This window comes from Ambystoma mexicanum, chromosome 1p (assembly GCF_040938575.1).
Source record: "Ambystoma mexicanum isolate Mex_15411 chromosome 1p, UKY_AmexF1_1, whole genome shotgun sequence".
NCBI classification, from domain to species: Eukaryota; Metazoa; Chordata; class Amphibia; order Caudata; family Ambystomatidae; genus Ambystoma; species Ambystoma mexicanum.
In genome coordinates, this window is record NC_090921.1 from 1,262,820,655 (window position 1) to 1,262,831,709 (window position 11,055).

The 11,055-nt window shown below is 49.9% G+C and overlaps 1 protein-coding gene across 1 annotated transcript in view; it reads left to right on the forward strand.

The window, feature by feature from the left end:
* Window positions 1-10,027, forward strand: part of C1PH19orf81 (chromosome 1p C19orf81 homolog) — a 597,750-nt gene extending 587,723 nt beyond the window's left edge. Inside the window, exon 6 of the mRNA XM_069649376.1 lies at window positions 9,789-10,027. Coding sequence (XP_069505477.1) covers window positions 9,789-9,999 — 211 coding nt within the window. The 3' untranslated portion in view covers window positions 10,000-10,027. The remainder of the gene's footprint in view (window positions 1-9,788) is intronic.
* The last annotated feature ends 1,028 nt before the right edge of the window (window positions 10,028-11,055 follow it).

Consider the following 11,055-nt stretch of genomic DNA (forward strand, 5'->3'; position numbering starts at 1 on the left):
CTGATCATTGTGGGTATTCTGTTATCAAGTGCCACCAATATATGGTTTTTGACCTGGAAAATCATAGTTCCATTACTGTATGTGTTCATGGTCAGTTTATATTGTTTGGCTGGTGGCATAGTTGTGCCCCTGCTTAGTCCTGCATGTATAGGCGTTTCAGAAAATAAAATTCAGTGACAATAGTGTTCAGGGTCATCTGCCAAGAATGTAGGTGGCAAGTACAAATGAGAACATCAGTTCGCCAGGCTTTCTAATTATGGACCCAATAGCAGTCAGCATAAGGGGTGTCTGAGTTATTCTGAAAGCGTTCCTTTTGATGCTCGTACGCCCATGTTTCGAGGTAGTATTAGGATGGAAGTGTATGTAATTACAGTTCTTAAGGGTATTGTGGTGTTTATTATCCATTTGAACCATTGAGACGGTTTGGATGGAGTGGGTGCAGCGAAGGGTTGCCAGACCAGATGCTGATTAGATAAGCTTTGATTAATATCAGGATTTAAGTGCCAGTTTCATTTTTTTTAAATGTAGGTGAGGTGTAGGTTATCTACACCAGCAATAATGTGAGGGCCTTAAAGGACTGATTCATTTCTTTTTAAAATAAATGCAAAACAGTTGCTGATTAAGTACGTCAGGAATAATAAAGGGCTTTATAGGCCAGATTATTTTTTTTTAAATGCAGGTCAAGGGTGATGCAATATAAATAGAGCAGCAATGCTACAGGGCTATAGGGGCCAGATTAAATGATTTTAAATGCAGGTCAAATGCAATATAAATACAACAGCGACAACGCAAGGCCTCAATGGCCATATTCAATATGTTTTCCAATGCAGGTCTTATGCACTATAAATAAACCGGGGATAATACAGGGCCTCAGGGGCCAGAGTAAATGTTAAGTGTATTCCATTTGTGATGGCCTGCCCACGGGATAGAAACGCAGAAGATATTGTAATTCACACTGGAGTTTGGACCCACTTTGCATTTTGGAATGCTGGTTTAGGGTCAGACAGGTACAAGGTCCAAGGTCCTTCCTGGCACGAGCAGGGCTGAACAAAAAATGCCCTTGTCAGTGAGCCCTTAACTGTGACACCCAGTGTTTTAACACCTACTGGCAAGGTTTACTGAGGATGATCATGTGACCTGAACATCCAATCCTATCCCTGCTTGACGCATGATGGAGGGAGGGTCAGACAAGGTCTGTCAGCAAGATAATGGACCCTAGAAATAGTGCATTCCAGTTAGAGTGGTGAGTGCAGGGAGGATCAGGCAGGACACAAGCTTCCATCTGGTAAGGTATGGGTGGAAAGAACATTCAATGACAAACAGTTCCACATCTGGTAGTTCCATGATTTTTGGATGGTGACTGAAGTGCTGATGGCCAATGGTTCAGGCTGAACAAAAGAAAAGTGTCTAATTATAAAGACACTCCCGTCCCCTGTACACCATTAAAGCTGATACAGAAATAGTCAAATGGATAAAAAAAAATGTTTTACTGCAAAATAATCGGTATTTACAGAGAAAGACAAATTAACAAGATATTAAATCCAGAGCTTTCTGGTTAACATTTGAATATTAATAAACACAAGAAATTCAAAAAGGCCATCATTAAACAAAAGGAATGTATGTATACAATATTCTTGTGTTGAAATGAAGAGTTGAATGCTCTATGCGTTTCGGGGAACACCCCCTTCTTCAGGAACAAAATGATCTGTAATCATGTATATGAAACTCCATCAATTTGAGAATTTGAACATAATTTTTCCAAAAAAACAGAAAAAACACTACACATCTAATTTACAAGTATAAATAATACCGAAAATAGGACAAGGACTGTCTACAACTCCCCACACAGATTCTAATAGATTTTATACAGTCTAGACAAGGTAATGCATGCTGTGCCCATATAAACAGTAGGTGTGACTCCAAAAAGAACCGAAAGAGAAGTCAAATGAGTGATAAGTAATGTAAGGAAACACAATATACCTGATATTTGAAAAAGAAATGCCTGCGATGCTGTAATCACTGAGGTCATCTACATCAGATGAGCATCAGAAACCCTTCAAAGGTAAGTATCCAATATGGAGTCAAATCAATGTTGAAATTCATCCAGATATTGTCCACGTAGTACTAGGCAAAAGATAATATGCATATTAAATGGTTGAAAACCCTGACAAAGGGGCAGAGTCATAAAGAAACTATATGTGTAAAAAAGCTTACCATGGCGTTAGGTATCTATTATCCCTTGGTAACGGGCCAGCAATAATGATGGTGTTGAGACAAAGTACTGTCCCTTTAAATGCCTCAACTAATTGGAGAACCTGTACCCATATATGTAGATCTTCACTATGTACAATACAGCATAGACTCAACACGGACGATTTGAAATTCTAAAAAAAGAAATAGACAAACAAAGTCGCCTTTAGTGAGGATAGTCCTCCATAAGGAAAGTGGTAAAGAGCTGAGGATCCACTGCAGCAACCATGCTCCGATGTGTTTGGTGAAAGGCTGAAATACCCGCTCTCTAGTTGAAACTCAAGTACACTATTGACAGAGCTGTAAGTATTTTAAATGAAAAACTCTAATGCAACTGCAAAGCTAAAAAAGCATCCCTCCAGTAGTCCACATAACCACAAGTATGTACCATAAGTAATCCAATAAAGTCACGCAAGAAGCAAATATGTCGCACTGGTTCTAATGGTATTAATGCTCATATGCAAACACATAAAGAGCGACTAACCCACACTGTAATGCTAAACCAAATGGCCAACAATCCGAACATGCACTTAAGCGCCTAGTCCATATGCAATTCTTACTTCAACATGAAAAACACTGGCTCCGCAACTCGCAACTGCTAATACGGCGCAGTGTTTACAAGGAGCCTTCTCCTTTTAACTTGTTCAAGGTGTTTCACATCATGTGACAAAAAGCACGTGATGGGTTACTCAAACAGAGTACGGCAACGAAACTCAGCTGCGGCCGCCGTATAACGTGTAAGCATGGAAAGAATAGTAAAAATGATAGAAGAAAGGTTCAAGGAAACATGCACGCATAAGTGCGCAATAAATGAAGAATAAATTTAAAGTATTTACCGTCACGTGACAAAAGGCACGTGATAGGTGTGGCGTTGCCCCGTGAGGGGATACGCACGCGGCGGCGTGACGTTGCACGTCGCCGCGTGCGCCTTAAATAAACGGGGCGTTCCCGGCCGCGTTAGAGCGACCGGGGAGCCCGAAGCACACAGACGTGTCCGTGTGGAGTCTGTGGGTGGAAGGGCTCGCGGGCACGCATTGGGGGCACCCAGAGACCCCCAACAGTGGCGACGAGTGTCGGATGCCCGGGCCCGGCGGTGAGCGCGATCCCGGACAATTTTTTCTTCAACGAAGGAAACATCCGCGGATGTTTCGCATCACGCTGAGGCCGCGGACCACACGCGGCTGGCGGCCATCTTGCGCACGAGGTGGAGGATCTTCCGAAAGCTCCGGTTTGGAGTAGGAAGGCCATCCAAGCCTAATTTTTGGATTTACTGACTGCGGGCAGTACAACCCGCAGGCCCATGCCAGAATTTTGATATTTTGGCCACTTTTCAGACGATGACGTCGTGCTGTAGCTGGAAGATGGACTGAGGTGGCTGGGCCTTCTCAGCCCATTCCTTTTCAAAGCTCAATTTTTGGAAACATTTATCCACGGATCCTCTTCAGGACCCTCTTCAACCCCCTCATCATCATCACGTGGGGGATGACGCTCCCGCTTCTGCGGCCCACGTGGACACAAGGCGCCTTGAGGTACTCTCCTTTAACCCTTTCATCATCACGTGGGTGGTGGCAGTGTGGGGAGAAGTGCAAGTTGCGGCCCTCAGGATTGGAACGAGGGTGCCTGTGCGCTTGCGCCTATGAGTGATCCCGGTGCCCTGGAGGGTGCGACTGCCACGGCCTCGGAAGATTCGCAGGATGAAGGCCTAGCAGACCTGTTTCAGCAGGACCCCCCACAGCTAACCCCGCGTCCTACGACGTCTGGACTGCCTGCGCGCCCGGTTGGTGCCGCTCCCCCTCCGATTCAACCACCACCCCTGGCCATGGCCCAAGCCAGGGCGCAAGCGGCCCTACAGCCTATTCCGGAGTTTGATGCTACGGGCCCCCCATCCAGCCTGGGGCCCCGATGGAGGAGATGGATCGGACGGCTAGACATGTACTTTCGGGCCGCCCAGGTCACGGACAATGACAGCAGGGTGGCCACGATGCTGTATTCCGCAGGAGCGACCGTGCAGGAGATCTTTGAATCATTAACTCCAACGGATAACTCCTATGATCAAGCCAAAGCCGCCCTCCTCGCGCATTTCATCCCCCTTGCCAACGTGGACTTCGAAAGGTTCGTCATGCTGTCGGCCAAACAGAAGGAGGATGAGACGCTTGACACCTTCTATGGCCGCCTGCGCCGCCTGTCACAAGGGTGTGCGTGGGGGGATGCGGAGGACATGATAAGGACCATGCTGATCCAGGCATGCTCATCTGGCAAGCTGAGGCGACAAGTCCTAAGAGAGCCCGGACTCACTCTGCCCAGAATCCTGGAGCTCGGGAGGTGCCATGAGGTGGCGGAGGCTCGTGCCAACAAGATGGAGGCCGGATCCCGCGCGGCGAGACCGGAGGAGGTGTGCGCTGTCTGGCGGGGCGGCAGAGGGGTGCGAAAACCCGGTGTACCTCCCAGAGACAGAGCGGGGAAGCCGGTGGAGTCGTGCCAGAAGTGCGGCTATGACCTCCCCCACTCATCGGAGTGCATGGCAAAAGGAAAGATCTGTGGACGCTGTGGGGTGCCTGACCACTTCTCGAGGGTGTGCAGGGCGACCCTGCCTGTACTTGTTCCGAGAGGACAGCCTCGTCTATGGGCCCCGCGGCAATACCGCCCGCCGAATGTAGCTCAGGTGGAACAAGCGGAACCCGAGGAGGCGCTGGCGGAAGAAGTGGAGGAGGAGGATGAGGAGAACATCTTCTTCGTCTCCAGCATGGAGGTCCTCAAGGGGAGGAGCAGAAGACAGCCGAGATGTGTCGTAGAGGTAAACTGCTCGCCGGTCCCGGTGTTAGTCGACACGAGGGCCTTTTTCAATGTAATGGCGAGAGGACACTATGCTGCGCTCAACCCACCCCCGAGGCTGGCGACGCCAAGAGCCCGCATCTTCGCATTTGGTGGGCCTGAGCCCCTGCCACTTGACGGGGCGTTTGTCGCCAAGGTGGAACATGACGGGTCGAAGATCAGGGCCCGTTTCTATGTGACTCCGGTGAGCAGCAACACCCTGCTTAGCTGTGCGGCAGCGGAGGCCCTTGGCATAGTCAGCTTCGCCTATTCAGTATACTTGGAGGACATCAACGACCTGCTGGACAAGTATGCTGACATCTTCAAAGGGATTGGGAGGATGAACGGTGACCCCGTGAGGCTCCACATTGACGAGTCGGTACAGCCCATAGCCCTGAAGCACAGGCGGATCCCATTTCATCTAAGGGACCAGGTGGACAGGGAACTCGATAACCTGGTGAACTTGGACGTAATTGAAAAGGTGGAGGGCCCCACACCATGGGTATCCCCCATCGTAGTGGCGAGGAAACCTAAACAACCGGACTCCGTCCGAATCTGTGTGGACATGCGGCTGCCCAATAAGGCCATCAGGAGAGAACGACACCTGACCCCGACGATCGATGACATCATTGCTGAAGTGCAAGGGGCCCGGTTTTTCTCGAAGTTGGACTTACGAGCTGGGTATCACCAAGTTGTTCTCCACCCAGAGTCCCGTTACATCACGACTTTTACCACCCACAGGGGACTCTATAGATACAAGCGGCTGAGCTTCGGGGTGTCGTCTGCAGCCGAGGTGTTTCAGAACTTAATCCGTGGCGCTCTCGCAGACCTGGAGGGCGTCCTAAACATTAGCGACGACATTCTGGTCTTTGCTAGGACTGAACCTGACCATTTGAAACGCCTAGCCAAGACCCTCGAAAGGCTGCAGTCGCTGGGGCTCACCCTCCACAAGGACAAGTGTGAGTTCCTCCGCCCGACCATTGAGTTCTTTGGTTTCATCTTCAAGGAGGGCGGGGTATCTCCTGACCCCAAGAAGGTCCAAGACATCAAGACGGCACGCCCCCCTGAGTCGGCATCAGAGGTGCGGAGCTTCCTGGGAATGGTGACGTACTGTGGGCGTTTCATCAAGAATCTCGCCTCGAGGTCGGAACCTCTGAGGGCCCTGACGAAAAAGGATACCATCTGGCAGTGGGGCCCGTTAGAACAGTCGGCATTCGAGGACATCAAGGGTGCCCTGACAGCAGATGACACAGTGGCTTTCTTTGACCCCGCCCTGGAGTCGGAGATTGTTGTGGACGCCAGCCCGTTTGGCCTCGGGGCGGTCCTCACCCAGGTGGGCAAAGATGGGGGAATGAGGCCCGTGGCATACGCGAGCAAGGCCCTCTCCGAGACCGAACAGAGATACTCACAGATTGAACGGGAGGCCCTGGCGGTTCTGTGGGGCTGTCGGCATTTTCGGCTCTATGTGCTGGGGAGACCCGTGACAGTGGTAACAGACCATAAACCACTGATTCCGATTATGGCCGGATCCTCTTCCAAACCACCAGCCAGGATCGAGCGATGGATGCTGGCCCTCCTGGAATATGGCGTCACCCTAATCTACCGGCCGGGGGCCAACAATGCGGCTGACTACCTGTCCAGGCATCTGGTGGGCAGGGGCGGACCCGCACAAGAGTCGTGTGCGGAGGAAGCCGATGATCACGTCAGCATGGTGGTCGAGAGCGCCACCCCCAATGCAATGCCGCTACCCGAGCTGGAGAGTGCTGCGGCCAACGACGAATGCTTCCGCATCCTGAGGAGCTCGATGCAGTCGGGGTCCTGGAAGGCCGTGCTGGAGTTGGTGGCAGGGCGCACTCAAGAGGCTAAAGTGACCCTCGAGCAACTCTGGAAGGTGAAGGACGAACTGTCCTTCACGGAGTCGGGCCTGCTGCTGCGGGGCGATCGCCTGGTGGTGCCGGGCTCCAAGGTCCACAAAGTCATCAACCTGGCACACCAGGGACACCAAGGGGCCGCCAAAACGAAGGCGAGATTGAGGCTGAAGGTGTGGTTTCCCGAGCTGGAAAGAAAAGTGGACGACTTTGTAGCGGCCTGTGTATGGTGCCAGGCGGCCTCCCCAGTACAGCGGGAGCCTGAAATTGAAGTAATGCCACGGGGGACCCGCCCGTGGGAGGTCGTACATGCGGACTTCGGATCCACGGCCGTGGGTACTCACTTCCTAGCCATCGTCGATGAATACTCGCGATACCCGGAGGTGGAATTCGTCGTGTCGGTGGCATTTGAGCACGTGGTCGGCGCTGTGGAGAAAATCTTTGCCACCCATGGGTTTCCCGTGACCCTGTGCTCGGATAATGGGTCCCCATTCCAGAGCGCGAGGTTCTCGGAGTTTCTCGAGAGCTGTGGAGTGGCCCACCGGAAGGTGTCCCCGCTGTGGCCCCGCGCGAACGGGGATGCCGAGAGGCTGATGAGGACATTAAACAAAACGTTCCGGATAGCCCAGGGACAAGGCCAGCCTCTCCAGCGGGCGCTATACCAGTTTCTAAGAGTGTACCGCACCACCCCACACGCCTCGACTGGGGTAGCCCCGGCTGAAGCACTATTCCGAAGGTGCCCCCAAGGTCTCCTCCCGGAGGTACAGGAAAAGGTACCCGGCGTAATAGATGACCAACGGGTGGAAGCGGAGCGACAGGCAAGGACACATCAAGAAAACATACGGCGGGGTCTTCGTCCGCAGCGGCTGGAACCGGGCGACGAAGTGCTGATCAGGAATCGGCATCCCCACGGAAAGCTCTCGCTCCCATATGAACCCGAGCCGCTGGACGTAGTGGCAGTAAAGGGATCGATGGTAACGGCCTCGGACGGGAAGTCGGCCGTCACTCGAAATGTGAGTTTCTTCAAGAAACTGGGGGACTCTCGAACTGAACTCCCGCCTGACCCGGATGAGACTGTCCTCCCGGATGAAGATACCCCCCGGGGGGAACTCGTGGGGTCACCAGAACGAGGCACTGGAGCAGCGGGGAGTCCGGCGGCTGAGGTAGGTGGGAGGTACCCCCAGAGGGCTGGGCGAGGGAGACCTGCCTACCTCGGAGACTACGTGCTGGGGCCGGTTGACTGTGTTCCGGAGTGAAGGGGACCTGGGAGGCTGATAATAAAAGGGGGCATGGGCCTTGTAAGTTCGCAAGTGACATTGTGTGCAGTGCTATGTTTTGACGTGTCTGTTTGTTATTGTTCCTCCCGGAAAAAGGAGGAGTGTGGCGTTGCCCCGTGAGGGGATACGCACGCGGCGGCGTGACGTTGCACGTCGCCGCGTGCGCCTTAAATAAACGGGGCGTTCCCGGCCGCGTTAGAGCGACCGGGGAGCCCGAAGCACACAGACGTGTCCGTGTGGAGTCTGTGGGTGGAAGGGCTCGCGGGCACGCATTGGGGGCACCCAGAGACCCCCAACAATAGGTAACTAAAGCAACGTACGACGACAAGACTCAACTGCGGTCGGCGTATCACGTGTAGACAAGAACTGAATGGTAGATATGCTAAAGAAAAGGTTTGGGGAAACATAAACATATTGACACGTGATAAATAAAAATAAAGAAGACCCCATCAGTAAGACAAAAAACAGAATGAAATAGGTAATAATATGAAAAAGAAATAACTGGTAAACGCAATCTTCAATCACACCAAATACAACTAATCAAAAGAACACTCAATTAAAAATAGTTGCTTTAAAAAATCTAAAGAAATCTAGATTAAGTGCCAGAACCAATGAACACTGGATTGATGAAAGCAGTCAACCACTGAGTGAGAAAACGTGAAGGGCTAAATCGCCATATCAATACTATATCGTCATAGGGAAAATCTAAAATATAAGAGCATTCTGAAGTAATGGTTCAGGCTGGACATTTTTAATTTACTATTGATAGGGTGGAGGTTCAGTGGTATGAGGCTGAGGCCAGTGGTTCATGGTTGAAGTGCTGGCGGCTCAGCGGCTGTGGATTAAATGGGTGGCTGTGGTTTTGGTAGGTTAATAAACATAACCAGTGATTAAGACTGTATTGAAACAATTGCTCTTGGTTCAGGCTCTCTAGCAAAGTAGGAGGTTGAGTTGCCAGGGTATGGTGAATCAATTACTTATGTCTGAGAGTTTGGTGATTTACTAAATGCAGACATAATAGGGGTAGTTGAGGATCTGGAGGTTCACCATCTAATAGGTTAGCAACTGGTGATTCATTGGCTAGTCATAGAGCAGCTTGTGGCCCAAAAGGTGGGGATTATAAGGATTGTCACTAAATGGCTGTTGTACGAGGCTCTACGTTAGTGATGTTAAATCAGTTTCTAGAAAGTGGTCTGTGGATGCCAAATTATGTTTTCATTAAGAATTCAAACTTTGGCTGATTTGTGTAAAAAGCAACTAAATACTTTTCTTTTTTTGAAATGCATGAAGATAATTAGTTTGTCTAAAACACAATGAAAGGTGGTTGATCGATGGTTGTTGGTTGAGGCGATGCCAATAATGGGTGAATGGCAGGCATGCAAGGTGCTTGTGTGTTAATGGCTGATGGTTGAGGCTCAGGGCCAATGGATGTTGAAGCAGTCAGGGTGATGGGTTAAAGGCTTGATCTGCTAAAGCTAGCAGTGGTGCTCTGGCAGAATGAGTGCTGAGCTAGGCCTGCATGCTCCAGGGGATTCAGTGATCCATCTTATGACCTCAGTGCTGCTCTGACCCATTTCCACAGGTGGCTAATAACAGTGTTGGATTTCCAAACACGGAACCTGTTCTTGCGGTCTGGCCTGACGATTAGCAGTGACTTCTTCCCATTGCGCCGTCACGATGATGTCACCATGGAGGATTACAAGCTGCACCTGCGGCGGGCGCTGGCAAGGAAAAAGATCCTGGACATGTTGAGAAGTTCAGCAGATGAGGGCAGGCTGGACAGCTTGGTTTAAAGGGAGAAAAGTGTCACTATGCTGCTAATAAAGAGAGAAAATGGTTGGTGTTATCTTATGTTTGGTCATAGTGACACACATGTTTCCACACATGCACAAGCAGACACTAAATTCCCTACTGCCCATCAGAACCAGACACATGAGCATGTGTCCTTTAAAGAATATTGTCAAAAGTGTCCTGTTGATTCCTAATGGTGCCATGAACAGGAAAGGCTGTCATACAACAAACATCGGCAAAGCCAATAGTTTGGACGTTTGCAGTTGTTTGTTGCATTTGACATTTATAGGCATGAATAAGGAAACGGCCCATCTCAAAGAACAGGCAAGGCTAAGGGCCAAGGCACCTCAAGACCATTACTGCTTGAGCTGTTAGACTTGGCTGGCTAATGAAATGCTTCTTGCATTGTATAGACTGCATTTTAGGCAGCCTGCTTCAGAGACCCATAAAATGCCTGAAACCTCATATATGACATTATTAATAATGGGAAACCGCAGTTTCAAGACCAGCTTACCCACTGCCATAAACGCTGTGTGTAGTCCCTAGCAAATCATCCGCAACAAGGTCATCACACAGGACCATTCCACTAGGAAATACAGTGCAGACATGCTTTATAAAAGAGATCATGTGCAAGAGGGCATGTACTGCTTGATAACTGATGTTTGCCACAAGATCAACATACTGTGCCATGCTAAGACCCAGCACCCGAATTCTATGTCAAGACGGAGGCGAGCATTAAGCTTTCTCTTCTCTTTAATTCACTCTCCAGCAGTTTCAACAAATACATCATATTTCGTGAAAATATTAAAACTTTTTTTTTTTTTTTTTTAAACTTCAAGTCCCATCATTCCCTGTAGTTCTAGTCTCTAGTCTCTGTGCCTTAGCCCTTCCTGTTCCTGTGTTTTTGCTCTTCTTTTCCTGCTCTCCAGATAAGTAACCCGTTTTTGTAGAGCTCCGCGAATGTGTTTATTTAATATACATGTAGATCGTGTGTTAACATTTTTATAAGGCAGACATTGTCATAAGAGTATTTGCGAGACGTGAGTGCAACGCGCAGC